The 20,533-nt window shown below is 40.0% G+C and overlaps 1 protein-coding gene and 1 non-coding gene across 11 annotated transcripts in view; both read right to left on the bottom strand.

Moving 5' to 3' along the window:
* The window catches only part of CNOT1 (CCR4-NOT transcription complex subunit 1), a 90,140-nt gene that overhangs the window by 52,956 nt on the left and 16,651 nt on the right, over positions 1–20,533 (bottom strand). For 6 of the 10 annotated variants that reach the window (XM_032785185.2, XM_032785244.2, XM_075073670.1 and 3 more), the window contains exons 1-10: positions 19,768–19,929; positions 14,814–14,940; positions 14,312–14,422; positions 13,561–13,731; positions 12,876–13,003; positions 11,895–12,135; positions 10,105–10,224; positions 9,072–9,194; positions 8,689–8,840; positions 1,785–1,935 (exon numbers count right to left, since the gene is read on the bottom strand). In XM_032785185.2, the coding sequence (XP_032641076.1) occupies positions 1,785–1,935; positions 8,689–8,840; positions 9,072–9,194; positions 10,105–10,224; positions 11,895–12,135; positions 12,876–13,003; positions 13,561–13,731; positions 14,312–14,422; positions 14,814–14,940; positions 19,768–19,865 (1,422 nt within the window). In that variant the 5' untranslated portion in view covers positions 19,866–19,929. Of the gene's footprint in view, positions 1–1,784; positions 1,936–8,688; positions 8,841–9,071; positions 9,195–10,104; positions 10,225–11,894; positions 12,136–12,875; positions 13,004–13,560; positions 13,732–14,311; positions 14,423–14,813; positions 14,941–19,767; positions 19,934–20,533 lie in introns of those variants that run through there. The other 4 variants (XM_075073669.1, XM_032785205.2, XM_032785223.1 and 1 more) reach the window with 3 other exon arrangements.
* LOC116827618 (small nucleolar RNA SNORA50) lies at positions 1,312–1,447 on the bottom strand. Its single transcript, XR_004374363.1, has one exon. It is a non-coding gene; the product is annotated as a small nucleolar RNA SNORA50 (small nucleolar RNA).

Below are 20,533 nucleotides of genomic sequence, written 5' to 3'. Positions count from 1 at the left end.
CTGATCAGACCTTAGTTTAGAAAGTCCATAGACAGTCTTAATAGCACTGAAGAACATCTTTGAGTTGTGGGTCTCAGCATAGTGCTCGATTTCTTTGGCTCTGCTCTCCGACCAGTTGTCTTTTATCTGACAGAGGTCTTTGTGTTTTGCTCTGAAGGTACTTGAAATGGTCCCGTTTGGAGACTGAGGAGGGATCATTCTGCCATTCGATAAAGGCTTTTCTCTTTACTTCCAGAGCTAAGCATATTTGTTCTTGGTTCTCAAACCAATCCTGATGTGTTCCTTTCTTTGGTCCAAGAGATGTTATTGCTCTGTCAGTCACCATCTGCTTGAACTGGTCCCACTTTTCGGTTGCAGTACCGATCAGTTGTCCGCGGGATGTCAGTTTGTCATCAAGACTGTTCTGGAAGTTGTTAAAACATTGAGCATCCTTCAGTTTGGTTATGCTGAAAGCAGGTCGCACATGCTTAGGGCGTTTGTGCCAAGAGGGAGCGATGTAAAGTTGGAACGACGTCCTGACTAGTCTGTGATCTGTCCAGCACTCTGCACCTCGAATCACTCTGGTGATCAATACGTCTCGGATGTCTCGCCTTCTGACAATGGCATAATCTATCAGATGCCACTGTTTGGACCTAGGGTGCATCCACGTCGTTTTGTATTTATCCGCTTGTCAGAACAGAGTGTTGGTAATGGTCAGGTCATTTTCAGAACAAAGTCTCAAAAGGAGTAGTGTGTATGTATTTTTTTTAATATACACCTCACACACACATGCACACACCCCTACCTTCCTACTGTATTTTCCACTGCACGCATCCGATAGTGGGTTTTAGCGGAAGAAAGCTTATGCTCAAATAAATGTGTTAGTCTAAGGTGCCACAAGTACTCCTCTTTCTTTTTCCTGATGCAGACTAACAGCTACTCCTCTGAAACCTGACTCTAGGAGGTGCAGTTCTAGAACTCTCACCATCTATCCAGAAGACGGCCAGGCTACAGTCCAGTTGTCTAAAACATTATGCTGCTCTAACAGCTCACAGTAGCAGTCTGTAGTGTTCCCAGGATATTATTTAATAGGTTTATCTAAGGAGTAATTTTCCCAATTCTGAGAGCTGTTCGACTGCTTTACTTCTTTAGCCTGCAAAATAGTGATGCCTTTGACATCTACAGAAATACTGAAGTGCCACTAGTTTATAGGGAAAAAGTTCATTTCTTAACATTTCAATGTGCCATTGAATGTAGCTGCTAGAAGCTAAATCTGTCTAGAATGTGTCGCTCCCAGAGGAGGAAGGGGTGGTGAGTGGCAGGGAGTAACTTAAATGTACCTTGTTTTTAAAAGAGCAGTTCAGTTGAAAGCTGAAGAGCCCCAGTTATAACAAGTCCTTATGCTCTAGCACTGTTGCTTGGCCCGTGAAGCTACAAACAAGACATATCAGGTTCAAAGGCAGTGCTTATTCCTCAAAAGTCTACGTAAATTCTTTAGCACTTTAAAGAAATCTTCACTATATTTTTAATTAAGCCAAATTTGTATTTCCCTTTTTACTGCTCCCATTCTGCTAAGCTTCAGTTACTTGTTACAAACATTCCAGAAGTGAAAGTTAGCTCTGAACTAAACCCGTTACACACTATTTTGTAGTTAAAACACAAGCAAGTTATGCAGACATGCATGTACAAGTAGTTTTAAGGGAGCCAACTCTCATATTCTTTAGTTCCGTTACCAGAGTTCAGTTTATGCAGCAAACAAATACCAATTATCACTGTTCTGAAACTGTAGCACGTCATTTATCTACCTGTACAGGAGAGATGGCATCCAAGCTGCTAGCACTTGGTGGACGTCCCTTTGGCATGACTCCAGGTGGTGGCTGTCTAGCCTTGTTCATGACATTACTGCAATTGGCTACCATAGTGAGGATGGTCTCTGACAGCTCCTGAGAAACACTCCTGAGCAGAGAAGAGTTAGGTGATAAGCTATATAGCATTCCTGAGACTGGCCAAGTCAGCCTGTTCAGTTTCTCTTTAGCAAGTGGGACCATGTATTTCAGGACAGGTAATAAGTGTGGTTTTGGAGAAGTACACAAAAAAGCTAAGATTTTGCAATTACTTTACAATAATTTGACTACCCCTACTATCATCTCTCTTCATTAAATTCACTAAGCAGTCAAGTGACTTGAGCAGCACTCTAGAGACTTCTAGAACCTACAAACCACAGCATATCTTTCTAAAAGACTTACACTAGACCTTAAACCCAAAACAGATGGCTAAGTGACTGCAGATACCAGCTTTAGTGAAAAGTTACACTCCTAAAAGTCAATATGCTTGTGTACATCCCCCTCATGCTAAGATGATGCATGTTTTCAGATCCACATTTCATCAGGCACTGAAATATGAGGAGCAATTAGCGGTGAACATGGAGTACTATATAGCTCTAAGAAAGCAACAAAACCCTGCCCCCCTCAGGTGAACAGGCAGTCCTCGCACTTATGACAACTGGTTCCTGAAAATCGTGTTGTAAGTCGAAACAGCACAACTTGGAACCGCAATCCACTCCATTGCAGGACTGAGCATTGTAAAGTTAAATCCAATCGTCATAAGTTGAATCAGGGTATCAATAAGTGCCATTCATCACAAGTAATAACTGTACTATACTGAATCTTAGCTACATTTTATTTCATTTCCATTCGATACACAGGAAAAAGGACAGTCTTGATAGGGAAACTAGTTTTCCAGACTTTATTCATGTCTTAGAAACACTACTGAATAACTTCTTTAAGAATTAAGACACACTGGGTCTCCTAAAAACAGGATATGCATCTTTGCCATAACAGAGTTAAACAAGAATAGACTCCTAGGAAGCCTCTATTTCTTGGACAATATTTGAAACATAAGCTCTGTAGAAGAATAGAATGAGACAGTTTAAGAGGCTGGGAAGGCTGAAGTCTCTTTTGGATAAGACTACCCTGTTCTCCTATTTCATCAAGTTGTACTTTGAGTATCAAGGTTATATACCATATGATTAGAGTTCCGTTACTGTAAGTCCAAGACCATCATTGAGTTGCTGCATAAAAATGCCAGAAAATGGAATGATAGCAATAAGGGGCTATGGTTTGACCTAGCTGGCTAGTGTCATAGGAAAGCACCTAAGAGGATGGGCATTTACATGACTTAAACGTGAAAAATCTAAGACATTTTAACAAGATCTCAAGATGATCCAATATATTTAGATCAAAACAAAAGACCAGACAAGTCGCTAACAGCTTTTCTCTATAGACCTAGAAACCAAGATCCAATATATAAATCAATGTCTTCAAGAGATGGTCATAATATGGGACCAGTGAAAGTGCTTTGCAGAGAGAAAAAACATACCCATTGCTAGTGAGCCTATTTTCATGCACAGCAGACTACCAGTTTCTTGCTTCAATAGTATTTGAAGAGTCAGTTTGCAAGAGTGTGCAAACAAAAGAATCTCTACCCCAAGAACTGTACAAATTTAAGTTTGGTGTGGATATACTTACTGTAGCAAACCCCAGAGATTATTTTGACTATGTCCTAATTCAGGGACAACTAGCTTAAAGGTGCTAAATCTTTGGGGTGAGGGACGTTTAATTAAGGTACATTTAAAGCAAATGATGTTTGGGTGATCAACTTACTTCCATGTTTAAGAGACAAGTATTTCCAGGTAAAGTAACTGCTTAACTACAATGTTTTCAAAGAGCTTTCTATGTCTACTCAACCTCAGCTCTACCTCAACAAGTTCTTTGCCCAGAAGATCAAGTTTTTTAAAAAAAGTCTGAGCATTGCTCAGCAGCAACCCTCTCAGATATTTCATACCACCACAGCTCTCCAACATGGTTTCTACTCCCACATTCCACAAATTAGAGCAACATGACCCACATCAACCCTGAAAAGTTCTTTACCTACCACTCCCCATGCTGTGGGCTACCATTGTCTGAAGTCCAGCACCGTCATGGCGAGAGATGTGCACTGCCTAAGTCAGCTCTCTGTGCCTCAAGTTTCCCCATTCTTATATTGTACAGGCTAATACTAGGTCTCCCTAGCTCTGACTCTCTTCTCTGTGGTATGTCTTGAAAAAGGACAACGAACCCCTACAGTCTGAGTAGAGCTCCAGGTATACATATTCAGAAGCCAAGGAAAAGAGGTGAACATGCAATGTCACATGTAATTATTTCACTAAGAAGTTTATTTTTAATCTGAAATAATCTGAAGCAGAGACTAGAGGCATTTCCTGGCCACTCTTAAGATTTTTAATCTCGGGGGACACTGGGAGGATAGAGACCATCCTAACATACATATACATATAAAAAATCATTCCTCTTGATATAAAACCACTGAGTAGATGGCCATGGGGATCTCTAAAAAACAAAAAAGGGCTGTACTGCTTCACAGAAAGCCTTAAGTAAACATCAAAAATGCATGCTGCCCAAGATGAGGGCATCTTTCAGTGGGCTCTGAGACCTTATACAGTAGCAAGTAGTCAGAAGATAAAACTATTCATGTGTTACCCTCAAATATTACAACTGGCTTTCTCATATAGAAATAGATCCAAGGCTAGACATGTCATTTGCCTCTTAAGGCACGTCTTTATAAAAAGAATCCCTTGTTCTACATTAGCTATAGCACCCACATTTTGTGAAAAGTGAGCAGCTACCCAATAAGCAGACCTCAGAATTTTGAATGAGCGCTTTCTCCCCCTTTCCACAGACTGATCAGAATTAAAGTGGCCTTAATGGAGTTTCTTAATTCACTAATTAAACTAAACTGAATCATGGTCACTTCAATTTTGACCAGAAGCATCCACACAGGGATTTAATCCAGAACTAATCCACTTCCAATTCACACCTTTAGTTAATTTGGATTAATTTTCCTGGGTACCCCCCATGTAGGCAAGCCCCAAGTATTGCCTATTCTCCATTTATAACCAGATGGAGGAGCACCTCACAATTCCTACGGTATTTATCCTCACACCACCCAAGAGGTAGGGAAAATGCTATTATCCCCATTTTACAGATGAACTGAGGCAGAGAGACTAATTTGCTCAAGGTCACAACGTAGATTGTGTTCAAGTCCCTGCTCTGTTAAGTCTCCAGAGTCTGAGGCTGACCCCCTAACCACTAGATCATCTTTCCTTATGCATTCTCATTTGTAGTGGTTAATTCACATCAAGAGAGTGAGTTACATTAAATGCTTTCAGAGCAATCCTTTTTATGAAAGCCATTGCTGTAGTTGCTACATGGATACTATGTGGATGTGAGGATGAGATTGTTTGTTATGGAGTCTATTTAAATAAGGCGCACACTTATGAAAGTTTGAAGCCAGCTTGGATAAAAACTAAAGAATTCATATTTTACTGAAATTAAACAGGTTCTTTTCAAAAATAAACTCATTTAAAAATAAATTTGAAGTTACATCCTATGTTAAGGCCTAAAAATGATTAAAATTAAAATGGATTAAAATAATTTAAATGAAATACAAAAAAATATTAAGCAGAACATTTGATGCCAAGTCTTAAAGAAAGTCAAACAACTGAATTGGTAGACATCAACAAATTCTAGGTCCAGGTGGTTAACTAGTGAAGTGCTAAAGCAGCTGAAGACAGGTGCAGAGAATATTTTCTTCATTTCAGTTTATTCATCTACTTCAGGTCAATGACTAACTCCTCCTAAGGTAAGCCAATTGGGAGTTGGAAAAAAGGCAGGAAAATTTTAGACTGGAAACTGATTTCTGATCACCAACTATAGTGAATAGTTCCTTCATTCATGAATCAGTTTTAAATGCAAAACAAGAGAAATGCATCATCCAGCATTTTCTAAAATACTAAAAAAAGACTTATTCAGATTCTCAATTTCAAGTGTCAATTAAACTGTTTAATTGCTTGAATAATGGGTACAGTTATGATGTATCCTCCTGGTTAGCATGATGTTTGTAACTAAATCTGTTCTCATGGTTATCAGCCAATGAGGATCAACCTCTCCATAGGAAAATAACTAAAAAATACAAGTGCAAAACATGATTAAAATCAATTAATGATTCCTACTTGCTGATTTAAATCTGATTTGAAGTCAATACACCCTGTTTGGAAAACGCCAATGTTATCCTAATATGCCATGAATTCTACAAGAATCTCACATACTAAAGTCCTGACATCTAGGCAACAAAAAGAACGGATATACCTCAAAATAGGTAAAATTGAAGACTCAGTTTTTCTCATCTTATAAAACATTACTGCTCCATTGCACAATGCAGAATCTTGTGGAAATTAATGTGCGTATGGATTTCTGTAACTCTACTCGGGGGGGGAGGGGGGGAGAAGAAACTGTGTATGGGGGCAAGGGGTTTACAGACACTTGCTGACAGGTATTTTGAAATAAAATTACCAAAATAATTGAGACTGGCATGATGCAGTGTGCTATTTTGACAAAATTTGCAGAATTTTTAAATATTGCGTGCAGAATTAATGTTTTGGTGCAGACTGCCCCCAGAAGTACATTATGTAACAAATTCTAGGTTTAAAATTTAAGTATCTCTGCATACGTTAACTTCGCAAAGTATTTAGAATTGGTACAACAAACACGGAAGCCCATTTGCTTTCAATGTAGCAACCCTAATAAGAAATACAGGAAGATGCCCCACCTACTTACTCTGCAACCACAGGAAAGGGGGATCATAAAATTTTGTTCATCAATATATAAAAATATTAGGAGAGGCTAAATTGCCAGTTAGGTCTGGCTCCATAAACATTCGACCACACCCGTTAAATTACTTAATTTAAAAAAAAACAAAACAAAAACTGTTACTGTATCATTCCTTCCTATAAGTGAAACCCATTTATTTTTCCTTGACTCAATTCTCCTCTCCCCCTACTCATGTTTCTATATTCTTCCTCTTGTCCTCTCCGTTCCCATATTGTGTTCACTCCTTTCCTGTGTTCACTCTTCCAACCCCACTCCTCAAAAACTGTCACCTATCCTTCTTCCCAGGACACAAGTTCACCAGCCAGCCTCATACCTTTGGAGTTCAACCACTATCATCCTCTCCTCAAAAAAAATCAAGCATGTGTACAGACATTGAGAACCGTCCTCCTTCTCCCTCACCCCCAAGAAACATTCACTCTCATGCAGCTTCCCAGAAGCTCAAATAGGCAGTCCGTGCATCATGTGCCAAGCATGTCCCAACTCCCTTATGCCCACCTACACAAGCAGCCTCTCCTCCTCGGTTCTCTACCCTAGTCTCACAGTAGTTCCTTCCCCTACAGTTGCACAAAGGCCTTCGCTCTGCTTCCCACACTTGCACTTCTTGTTCTTCCACTTACTTTGCCCCTTCAACCTCAAGATAAGTCTACCCCTGCTCAGAGAATGGAAACTGCTGTAGAGCAGGAGGAGGAAGTGAGGCAATATCTGTTCTTCCTACTCCCTCCAGTAGCTCTGCCAGATACAATGATTCAGGAGCCAGTTAGCTCCAACAGGAACTGGGGGTAAGAGAGAGAGAAAATGATGTGGTCCTGGGAGAATTAAGAAAAAGAAACCTTTTCATTTTTATTCCTCTACACAAAGCAGGCAAGGTATGTTTGGGAGGACTGGGGGGGAAAAAAAACATGCACATCTACTTCATATCAGCGACTGCACCTAGAGGAACACTTGTGGCAGCTTTTTAGGGTCATGAAACCCCTATAAATACAAGAACTTTAAAAAAAAAAAAAAAGATGCTACTGCCAACTTTTGACTCACTGTATACGTATTCCTTGAGTAGAGGATTTCCCCCTCCCCTCCCAGTAGCTTAGTGGTCTGTGAGTTTATCAGACACTTAGCAGTTACACAGGATTTCAGTGTCTACGCTCATCTGACTTCACTGCAAACTGTCCTTCAGCGTAAAACAGCTGTTTAAAACGTACTGCTATAGAGCAATATTGCTGTGTTTACTAGCATAAGGACAAAGTGGTTTGGTCAAAACAAAGATTTCCAGGACATTATGGCATCACTAGAAGTTCCTTGCACATTATCTGTTGAAATTAGATATCCATGTAACTAAACTGCTGGTGTAATCTTCCTAAACACGACACACCACAGTGCAATTTCAAGGTAAAATGACTGGGAGACAACTTCCCCCATAAATTACAGTAAATCTGAACTTAACTTCTAGCCAGAAAGTTTACTGAAATGCTTGTTTCTAAATAAGACTGAAATCCAAGATTTTAGACCTGTGATTGTGATTAAGAAAGCGTGCATACAAGACTTTTCTCAATCTAGTCTCCTTTAGTAATTTTTCTAGAAGTGTGCAAATGGTTCAGATTCTTAGATAAAAATTAAGAGCAAGTAAAGGGTTGAGAAGATTGTTCTGGACCTTCTAGTTCTCCACCCCAGGGGACATTAGGATTCAGAGCACAGCCAAGTTATTGCTTGTTCTTAAGTGACCACTATACAGACTAAAGCTTTCTAAATCCAGAGATAAAAGAAGATTTTAATAGCTTATGCATACTAACAGAGTACTGTCAAGAGGAGTTTAGCAGTAAGATAGAGCCAATAATGTGTTCAATCTAGGACTGGCTCTAAATGGTACAGCCCCATCTTTCATATGCACCAAGGGAATCCAAACCTCAATTTTAAGGCAGTTTTGCAACTATGACACTTGCAGTTGAGTCTTCAAGCATATGCAGTTAACATAAGCGTGCAATTTTCTTACCCAGCACAAGCTTGTAGGCAGGCCAACATAGTTGCCAGTGTTTCTGGAGGAAGCTGAGCACTTTTGGGCTGGTCTTTTTCTGGGGCAAGGCCCCCCAAAATAGATGGGCATCGTCTCTTTAAGAAGGTCATACAGGCCTGGATGAAGGGCTCCTGGGGAAGAGAAATTCTTTTAATCTCTATTTAGACTGCATACCAGCCATGATTTCAAATTTAGCAACTGCAAGGTGGAAAGAATTGCACTAAGCTATTACATAGTTCAACATTTTCACTGAACTGTCAGACTAAAGTAGTTTTCCACAACTTCAATACTACTTAAAACTGTTATAGTGACTTAAGTCACCAAAAATAAAATGCAGAAATGAAATAAAAATCCTGCTTTACCCCATGCTCCCGAATTTTATCTGTGAGCCATTTGTCAAGTTTGAGGTATTCCCGTCGAGAGGCAAGTGCAGCAAGGTCAATAACAAAGGCAAATGGAGTACCATTTAGCAGCATTGACAAGGCCTAAAGAAAAAAAAAATAAAGACTACTAGTCAAAATATCAGGTTACCCTACCCATTCTTTCATGATCTCTGCTCCCCACCTACTTTTTGGACAAGTTTTGCTACAACATGCTGCTACTGCTTTCTTGGTCAACAAAAAAATTTGGTACTATTTGCTTCATAGTTATGTCTTGCTTATAAGACTAAGCAAGTGGTTCTAGATCTGAAAGCATGACACTACCTTCAACTAGACTTGACCTTGTGCTTGGGCTTTTACAGTCTTAATTCGAAGCCTTACCAATAAGTGGCAGAGTAATAAAAAAAGTTACTCAGTTTCTATTGCAACACCACAGAAATCAAATCAAAATCTCTTATCACTCCCTGAGCACAACACAGGAGTATTTCACATCCATTCTGAATATGCCGCATGGTCAACAGTAGTTGAGGCATGGAAATTTTTTTTCAGAAGGCAGTCTGTCCAGCTATACCAAATGACACCCCAAATTTGTTACATCCACTTTAACAGGTGACAGATACCTCAAAAAGGTGATAAATACCTCAAATAAGTCAGCTGAAACTGTAGAGCACATACAATTTCAGTGGACTAGTATGGAAAGTTACTGAACTATTGTCACTTGTGTAACACACCTAAGTACAACTGTGCTATCTTTAAACAAGTTTAATTTTTTAGAGGAAGTTTCCTATGCTCCCACTTCCAGCATCTTCAAGAAAAATCAGTTGAAACTATTCTAGTTCTAGATCATTTTTATAGTCTGATATCCACTTATGCCAACATCTGAATCCAGACATTCTAGCAATACAGTTCTTAATAACTTTCTATCACTTGCTAGTTTAGTTTCTCTTATAAAAAGAAACATGAAATTCATACACAGCACACTAAATAAGTGACAGATGCCTCTCAGAAAACTCACCTTCAGGTCCTGGGCAACATCAAGAATGCGTGACAATTTTGCCTGGTCATACTGCTCCCCTCTCATGTACCATTCAGCCATTGCATGCATGATAAGTTGGCGTATTGAAGGAGACTGGCCCTAAGGAAAGTTAAATTGTGATTTCACTTTATACAGAGCTTGCTTATTATTAAACACCCCCACCCACACACCCCCACACTTTAGGTTGTTACAGAAGTTTACATTTGGAATAGCTCACTCACACTTATGCAGGATGTTTCACCTATTTGCCACAGTTTTAATGGTGTTTACATGCAGGTTCCGTAGTTAATACCAGTTATATTTCACTCAGATAATCTACTGCAAAAGCCTAAAATCACCACTTAGACATGATTCTACATCTTTGAATTTCCTTTTGAATGGTGAAACAAGTTGAGTTCACATCCCATGCTATTCCACCAGTAAACCAGTCTAATTCTTCTCCCATTCACATAGGAGGAGAGATTGGAATAAACTATTGTAGTGTGCCATCTGCACTTATGTAATGGAATACCACATCTCATGGCTTAATACATGTTCTTGGGACCTCACTCCCATTTTGTCTCCAAAAACAACTAACAGAATTCAGCTTTTCATTGGTATCAAGGGTCTTGAGGTCTAGCTGTTCACATCTTGGGAGCACTTAATTTTACCAGCTGATGGAACTGCATCATGAAAGATAGACCAATGTTCTGCATTTATGACACAATCTGGGCCAATGGAAAAACTTCAGATCTTGCGGTTAAGATCTTTACTCAACTCAGCCTTCTGCAACAAAGCATTTCTCCAGTAAAGCAATAAAGACAACTCTGTTCTTCAATTCAAGAGATTTTCCTAATGTAAACAAAACCACCACAACACCACTGGGAGAGCTTGAAATGAATGACACTGCTGAATGACCATGACTTTGCAGTCAGTTTAGACCAGGACCAGGTCGGTTTTGTACTATTGAGCTTCATTGTTCAGATGTACTTGAGCACAAGATTCTTCTAATGTAGATAAGCCAAAAGACAGGTCTCAACTATAGCCATCTTTTCCTTACCTCTCCCATTTGGATAGCTCCATCAGTGGTGGCAACAGTGAAAGCTATAGCATGGAGAGGGCAACGCGTAACCCAAAACAGCCTGCTTGTGTACTCATTTAGCGCCTCACATCTGCATATGCTAAAAGGATACACAGCCAGCCACTTCACGACAGCTCTCAGTTTAACAGATATAGGAACTGTACTACTGCATCACACAAGCGTGACATTTGTAAAATCTACTGCCCTACGTATACTTCAGCCCAGTATGTGCAATTATGGAATAGCCAATCTCTAGGAAAAGTTAACAATTGGGCTTATGCCTGAACCTGACAGTTTGTATCCTAAGATAATGTACTTCTTACAGGAGACAGAGTAATAGAAGATGGAGTTTGAAAAAAAGAAACCACAACACTCCATGTGCCGACCAGCAAAACTTGTAAAACTAAACAAGGTGTTAGATTGAGCCTATATTCAAGTTTGAGTTTCCCAAGCTGATCTTTTGCTAAAGCGTACTTATTTACACAATGCAAAAAAGAGACCAAGTCTCAGCAGTTTGCCTTAAGATCCAAGTGGTAAGCAATCACTGGTGAGTTGCAATATTTTGTAGAAAGTACTGAATTTTTACACTACCCTCGTCATAAATGAAGACATTTCAATGCTTTGCTGTTCCAGCTGCCAAATCAATCCAACACAAGCTTCTAAAATGAGTACTCAAAAGCTTTGATTACTTTCAACTGAAACCACTTACCTGTCCATGCCACGCATAGTGCAAAATGATGGCAGAGTTGGGGTGGTTGCCAAGGAAAATTGGCATAAGTGTAGAGATGAGTTCATGGCGTAAGGTATGCCAGGAAGTGTTGATCTGTAATAAGGCCAATACCAACATATCTGGGCAGTGCTTGATAGGGAAACTGAAGAGCTGCTTAACTTGTTCATACTGTCCCACTTCTGCCAACCGCAACAGAGACTCAATCAAATCCAGGCTCTTCCTAACAAAAAACACAAAGTTACGTACTAGATGACTAACAGGATTCTGGTCTGCAGGCAATGCCAAGCATTATTAAAATGCCAATTTAAAATAAGCAAATTTCATACAACTGTTACAACTTTGCAGACTCATTTGGGTTCAGCAATGAGAATATTCCTATCTGATTTTCATTAAATATTTAAACTCCGCACTTAATAAAAGGTTAGAGTCAACTACTCTTCTGGTGAAGAGGTATTAAAAACTCCACCTCCAACTGAGATATTTTAGGTTGAATATACAACTAAAAACTGTGGCTATATAGATACACACACACACACACACACACACACTTTAAAAAGTCATTTTATTTCAGGTACCTGGAGCAAGCTTCTCCAGTGTCCTGGGGGGGGGAGAGGAAGACAGCTGAAAATTATATCTATATCTGTTATACCTATATATTTTTAGAAGTGAAAAAGCACTCCCCAAAACACATTAGTAGGAACTCTCCCAGACAGCTAAAGACACCAGTGGAAGGATCAACTGGCAGCATGCTTTACAAGTATTACTAAAGGCATATGTGGGAAGTGCTCTGATAATGCAAGAACCAAGCACTAATTATACACAAGATACTTAATGGCTCATCTGCTGAAATATGCATGCAGCTAAAAACTCAAGTCATTTGAAAAAGCCACATTTAACTGTCAAAATTAGTCTTATCCTCCATTTATGAAAACACAAATCCAACTATGTGACCAGGTTTACCATGTGGCAATTTCTCGATTGTCATCCTCTGGTGGTGCTTTCAGGATGTCTGTGGCAACAGCATGACAAGGGTAGTCAGCAAAACAGAAGATCTCTGGGTTTATGAGGGAATGCTGGATGAAGGAGAGCTGGAACATGTGTTCAGAAAAAAACAGGTTAGATCTTCAGCAAAAAAGTTATATACCCTCTTTCTTCCTCAACCACCAGGAGAGAGATTTTCAGAAGGGACTCAAAAGTTAGTGCGTATGTTTTGCACTTCAGTCTGTACTGTATCCAGGACTTTAATCTTCTTGTGTAACCAGGTTAAAGCCTTGCCACTACACAGTTATTGAACATAGTTCCAGTTCCATCTACACTACAAACTGGAATAATATTGGTAACTGTTTTCTTTAACAAGGATGCGTAGTGCCCTTCAACTCAATGCGCTTCAATATCCCTTAAGCCTTCAGATAAACAAGTTATACAGTTGAATGGACTATACTTAAGTGTGCTCTGGGTCTGCAGTCACTCCCAGATAGAACTGCAAACTCATTCTTAGTTCTGGGATTAGTCTATTTAAGTTACTGTTTCACTACTCAATGATGTTCCTTACTACACGAAGATATTAAGCCTGTACAACTGTAACTGTTAAGCACGTAAACTGCCCAGTACAATTAATTTGGCAACAGCTCCAAAATAATCCTACCTGGCCCTCGGCATGTTTCCAAGGTCTGTATATGAGATCAACTGGGAAGACTTCCATGCCGAGCCCTCTTTGGATACCGTACACCACAATCTGCAGACCCTTGCTGTCACGAAGTTGAAACCCAGGGTGGTCCAGTTCATAGGTTACTTCCTTGAAGTTCAAACTAGGATTCTGCAACCAGTAAAACAGATTACCCAGCATCAAGATAACATCCATAAACATTCCTCAACACTTTCTGCAAGTGCACCAGACCACCAACGATCATTAGTGCATTTCAATGGAAAAAAAATTTCAGCACAAATAGTTTGGCTCAGCTGTAATTTAACTGAGAATAGGATCTTACAGAGTGTTAGACAAACTTAACTAGTGACATCACAACCAGAAAAGATTACAGCATCTGAATTCTGGCTAGGTGCTCCTGTCTTCCATGCAAGGTGCATAGTTCTTGAGGCAAAAGTGCTTATAAAGATTTTCTGTGATGAGGAATACAGCATATTAGGATGTGTGTAAGATAGGAGTAAACAGCATGGAAAAGTCACTCAAGTTAGCCACTCTCACACCTTTAGTTTTCTGTGCTATTATTGAGACAGACATTTTTATTCAAGTGAAGCAACAAAGACATTTCAGTTCAGAAGTGCTGGTACTCTACGCCTGAGAAGAGTATACCAGAATTGACTACTGGTTGCTCTGAATACTAATTACAACTAGTCTATATTGACATATTAAAAGCAAGAAGAAGTCACAAACTTACCAGCTCTTTAAGAACATCAATCAAGACCTCCACATTCCAGGTATGGGCTTGTGTTCCATCGCTTTTATCCTTCCCATCACTCCAGATCCCACTGCCAGGAGCCGAAATAGACTGCAAATTAAATGCATCTGATCATATACTAGTTAAACTTAAACAAGCACCAGAAAACAGAGCTTCAGAACGTCCCATTATGAGTAAAATCAAGCTGTTTAGTAAGCTAGGAAGAAAGAGCTCTGCACTTTTAACACCTTTCACCTAAGAATCAAAGCACTTTACAGACATGCCTCACTGTGATGCAATACCCCTCTGCAGAATAGGAATGAAAATGTGAAGTGAAGAATACAAGTTAAGTAACTTGCTCAAGGTAACAGTAGTGGTAGAGCCAGAAATGGAATCCTGGAGCACCAACTCCCAGAGTCCCCAGCTTTAGTGACAAGTTTACATTTTAGTGAGAGGAGTGAAGGTACACTGTCTACTACCACGCTTCAGTAAGACTACTCACTTGTAATGGAATACCCTCTGTCAACCCCGAATGAGTTCGAGCCATCATTCCCAAAACCCTGGCAACCTGGGAAGCTGTTACCTCCCGAACACCAAACTGCATGATTATGTTGCGACATTCTTCAACACTAAAAATATAACCAGAAGAAACAGACATTGATCACAGTATCAAAGCAGGTTTCACCATGACAGCCAGCGTAACAAGAGGGACTGGAGTGTGATTTTCTGGTTACAGGTAACACACACTGAGACAAAAAGTTAGCTATTTCAACCCGATTTTGCATACAATAAGGAGTACGAGACTGCTTGGCTTTGCAATGTTTTCAGTTAGAAGGGTTCTTGCTTTCTAATTCACACTACAGACGCTCTTCAACTTATGCGAGCATTCTGTTCCAGAATGCCTTGCGTAACTTGAATTTTGCATAAATCGGAAACATCTCTGACCATTATGAAAAAACCCTCCTATTTCTAGCTTATGGGACTTTCCCCATAAGTGCGGATTTGTAAGTCGGGTTATGCCGTCTACCAGTTTAGATTGTTGTTGCTTATTTACGTTCCAGCCAAGATGAAACTGATTGCAAACACTGGATTCTATACAAGTTTTACATAAACGATATTGTGGGAAACATTGCCTATATTTCAATCAAGCACTCGAGTGTCCATAAGTAATAACATGCATGACTGTATTGACCACTTGATATACGTTCACCGCAAATGTAACTGTAGGGATTGCTACTCTTAACTTCCATAGACAGAGGGGTCATAAAGTCACAGGATAACTCATGAACCCATCTTGGTTCTGACATTATGCTGGAGTAGTAACGGTTAAAAAACTTCATTATAGTATACTCATGTGAATCAGGTTAATGTGAAGACATGGATCATATGCCTTTGTGAGAATATTACAGTATAAATTCCTCTACTGTACAATTGTCAGCCTCAAGATAGACAAGATCTTAAATAGATACACTAACAATGGAATTTCACTCCAGAGAAATGAATTTCGCAGTGGACTTTTAACTGAGGAGCCGAACAAAGGTATAATGAATTGTTCCTACATGGTAGGTCGTATGGTACCATCAGTATTTTTTGTAGTTGTAAAATTTAGACGTTACCTTAGTCTATAGGAGCAGAATAAAAAAAAAAAAATAAAAAAAAAATGAATGTTGATCTCCTTTATCTATAACTATGAAGATATTATGCATATTGATTTACCTGAACGGGAACGAAGCTGATAAAGTATATCTAAATTTATTAAAGGGTTAATTTTAAACCAATAAATTTTCTTACCTTTGGATCTGGTGCGAATCTTTGGGTTGTCACGATGCGGGGAGGTATGTTAAGACTAATCAAAGAATTTAGAAGTGTGGAACTGTGTTTCCTCTAATTTTCCCAACTGTGCAAGATGAATTTTGTTATTTGCACAAATATGATGGTGGTGACATCACTATTCAAGTTGGGCAGTAAACAATCCTGTGTGGGGGTAGGCAGGGGTCAGAGTGAGAGGGGGATAGGCTGGGAGGGGGGCAGGATGAGGTTCGGAGGATGCTCTGGGGGGAGAAGAGAGCACTCCCTCGGCTCCCAACCAAGAACTTACTGGTTAAGAAACAACAGGCAGACTCTAGGAGAGTAGTGATTTACAGCAAGCGAAACCCATAAAGCAATCTAGAAGCAAAGTCTACAGACTGGGCTCTATGTAGAGGTAAAATGCTTGTAGACACTTGAGTTGAGCTAATCTTGGACTCAATCCCACCTGACAATTCTAGGGCCAAGCCGACACTCTACACAGTTATTTAAGTTAGTAAGAGCCAAGTCTGTAGAACAGGACTCAGAACTTTCTGCTTGCCATGCAGATGTACCAGAGGATATAGAATTGTTCATAAAGTGAAGTATTGCACATTATGTGTTAATGGATTAAAGAAGGATGACCAGACGAGTGTTTCACTACAGGTAACAACGAGAAGCGCAAGTATGTGTCTGGGGCAAGCTTGAGGATATGTATGCTATAAGGTATTGGCGGGAAGCTTGCGTAGTTCTGTGCAGTATGTCGATAGTACTCCTTGCTACTCCATAAATGCTCATTTCACTGTTTGTGAGCTCTCCTGCAGCTTCTGAACTCAAATACAATTCTAATACCGACTCATGTGACGTCACATATCTTTAAAGTGACAACGTGCATGAATCGAAAATTAAGAACTTAAGAGGCGATGCACGATCAAAGGTCCATCAGCCAGGTATCCGTCATATGAAAGTTGACAATGCAAGGTGCCCCAGAGAGAGTTGACCTAAAGGTAATGAGCAAATGATCTCTCGTCCTGCCATCCATTTCCACCCTCTGACAAACAGAGGCTAGGGACACCAGTCCTTACCCATCCTGGCTAATAGCCATTAATGGACTTAACCTCCATTAATTTATGTAGTGCTCTTTTAAACCCTGTTGTAGTCCTAGCCTTCACAACCTCCTCAGGCAAGGAGTTCCACAGATTGACTGTGCTGTGTGAAGAACTTCCTTTTATTTGTTTTAAACCTGCTGCCCATTAATTTCGTTTGGTGGCCCCTAGTTCTTCTATTATGGGAACACGTAAATAACTTCTCTTCATTCACTTTCTCCACACCACTCATGATTTTATATACCTCTCTCATATCCCCCCTTAGCCTCCTCTTTTCCAAGCTGAAAAGTCCTAGCCTCTTTAATCTCTCCTCATATGGGACCTGTTCCAAACCCCTAGTCATTTTAATTGCCCTTCTCTGAAGCTTTTCTAATGCCAGTATATATTTTGAGATGAGGAGACCACATCTGTATGCAGTATTTAAGATGTGGGCGTACCATGGATTTATATAAAGGCAATAAGATATTCTCCACCTTATTCTCAATCCCCTTTTTTAAATGATTCCTAACATCCTGTTTGCTTTTTTGACTGCTGCTGCATACAACGTGGACATCTTCAGAGAACTATCCATGATGACCCCAAGATCTTTCCTGATTAGCTGCAGCTAAATTAGCCCCCCATCATACTGTATGTGTAGTTGGGGTTATTTTTTCCAAATGTGCTTTACTTCTTTCATTTTCCATTTTGTTGCCCAATCACTTAGTTTTGTGAGATCTTTTTGAAGTTCTTCACAGTCTGCTTTGGTCTTAACTATCTTGAGCAGTTTAGTATCATCTGCAAGCTTTTCCACCTCTCTGTTTACCCCTTTCTCCAGATCATTTATGAGTAAGCTGAACAGGACTGGTCCTAAGACTGACCCTTGGGGACCACCACTAGTTACCCCTCTCCATTCTGAAAATTTACCACTTATTCCCACCCTTTGTTCACGGCCTTTTAAATCAGTTTTCACATTTGTTAAGCCATGCTGGCTCTTCCAGTTTTTACTGTGTTTTTCAGTTTGAGGAATACAGTTAAGTTGGGTCTCTATTATGGTGTCTCTGAAAAGTGTCCATGCAGCTTGCGGGGATTTCACTCTAGTCACTGTACCTTTTAATTTGTTTAACTAACCTCATTTTTGTATAGTTCTCCTTTCTGAAATTAAATGCCACAGCATTGTGCTGTTGAGGTATGCTTCCCATCACAGGAATGTTAAATGTTGTTATGGTCACTATTTCCAAGCGGTCCTGTTATAGTTACCTCTTGGACCAGATCCTGCGCTCCTCTCAGGATTAAATCTAGAGTTGCCTCTCCCCTTGTGGGTTCCTGTATCAGCTGCTCCAAGAAGCAGTTAAAGAATTGAGAAATTGTCTCTGCATTTCATCCTGAGGTGACATGTCCCAGTCAAGATGGGGATAACTGGAATCCCCCACTATTAGAGTTCTTTATTTTGATAGCCTCTCTAATCTCCCTTAGCATTTCATTGTCACTATCACTGTCCTGGTCAGGTGGCCAATAACAGATCCCTACTGTTATATTCTTATTAGAGCATGAATTACTATCCATAGAGATTCTATGGAACATGTGGATTCAATTAAGATTTTTACTTCGTTTGATTCCACATTTTCTTTCACAAACAGTGCCAATCCTCCTGCTGCCCCTGCACAACCTGTTCAGTCCTTCCAATATATTTTGTACCCTGGAATGACTGTCCCATTGATTGTCCACACTCCATCAGGTTTCTGTGATGTCTATTGTATCAACATCCTCCTTTAACACGAGGCACTCTAGTTCACCCATCTTATTATTTAGACTTAGCATTTGTGTACAAGCACTTTAAAAACCTGTCACTGTTTGTCTGCCCTTTTCTGATGTGTCAGATTCTTTATGTGAATATTTCTCTTCTGATCTGGCCCATACTTTAGGTTTTAGTCAGGAGGAGAGGATGGAAGAGGATAGAGAATCTCTATCCATAGACTCTCCTCTAAGAGAAGTCTCTGCTGCAGAGGAGCACATGGATGGGACAATCAGCTTTCCTCCATCTCAGTTTAAAAACTGTTCGGCATCTTTTAAACGTTAAGTGCCAGCAGTCTGGGTCCACTTTGGTTTAGGTGGAGTCCATCCTTCCTGTATAGGATCCCCCATCCCAAAAGTTCCCCCAGTTTCTAATAAATCTAAACCCTTCCTCTCTACATCATCTCATTCACGCATTGAGACTCTGAAGCTCTGCCTGTCTACCTGGTCCTGCACGTGGAACTAGAAGCAAAGAACTAGAAGAAAGTGCATTATCTAGGTATTTTCTGTAAAAAGAAAATACAGCTGGGACTGACAGGTGAATAGTTTACCTCTAATGCTTAGATGGGAATGGTCAACAGAAGCTACTTTACATTTACAATCAGAAAATACACAGCAGTGGAAGTGAACATACCATAAACCAAGAACAAGCAATCTCATGTTACTATTTTGTACACCAAGGTTAGTGGAGTTACTTTAGGATTCCCTTTCCTTTATCGCAAAGGAAAAGGGACTGTTCCCAGGCAAGAGGACTGATGTGCGCGCGCTCTCTCTCCACACGGTTTTCCTACAAACCTTGTACAAAAGCCGTAGCCTACTTCTTGCATGAAGTCTGCCAGAGAGCTCTCCATCATTTTGGCTATCCCTCCAGAATCAGGCAGGATCCTATCCATTAGGATGTCCCGTTTTTCAGGGTATAAAAGTGGTGCAAGCACCACGGGGCAGCGCTCCTGGGGAAAATCTAAAAGTGAGAGAGAGTGAAGAGCATGTGTTGCGATGCATTATAATGGCCTAACAAACAGGAAATCTACAATACTACTTCAAGTCACAAATGACCACTTGGATTCTTTGTTTAAGTGCTTATATTCAAATGAAGATTATCTTGAAAAATACTATTACACATTGCCCCAGTAAAATGAAGGCTTTGCGCCTCCCTCAGGAAAGCTTCCAATTCTTGAAGAATTGAATCTTTTAAATTTCTAGCCACTACAGTTGCAAAGAAAACCTACCAAATTTAAGCTGAGAAAAATCACTGCATCTAGCCTACCAACATAGCTCCAGGCCCTCTTGAAGCTGTTTACAGCTTCAAGCTGCAGGAGCAGCATGAAATTGACAAGACTTCTACAGTTTCACTGCAGCTGCTTGGGAAAGCTACTAACTGCAGCAGAAACAGGTGCTAGAACGATTCCTGAGGGCACAACCACCCAAAAAGCACAGGTTGAAGAATACAGTAGGAGAAAGCAGCTGTCCCCTTCCACCAGGAAGTATTGGGAATAGGGGATCAGTGTGGGGTGCTCCTCTCCATTCCAGGAGGGAGAGGTTTTCAAGGGACAGATGACTA

This window comes from Chelonoidis abingdonii, chromosome 19 (assembly GCF_003597395.2).
Source record: "Chelonoidis abingdonii isolate Lonesome George chromosome 19, CheloAbing_2.0, whole genome shotgun sequence".
In the NCBI taxonomy this organism is placed as follows: Eukaryota; Metazoa; Chordata; order Testudines; family Testudinidae; genus Chelonoidis; species Chelonoidis abingdonii.
Note: the sequence above shows the minus strand (reverse complement) of the source record. Positions and strands in the feature narration are given on the sequence as shown.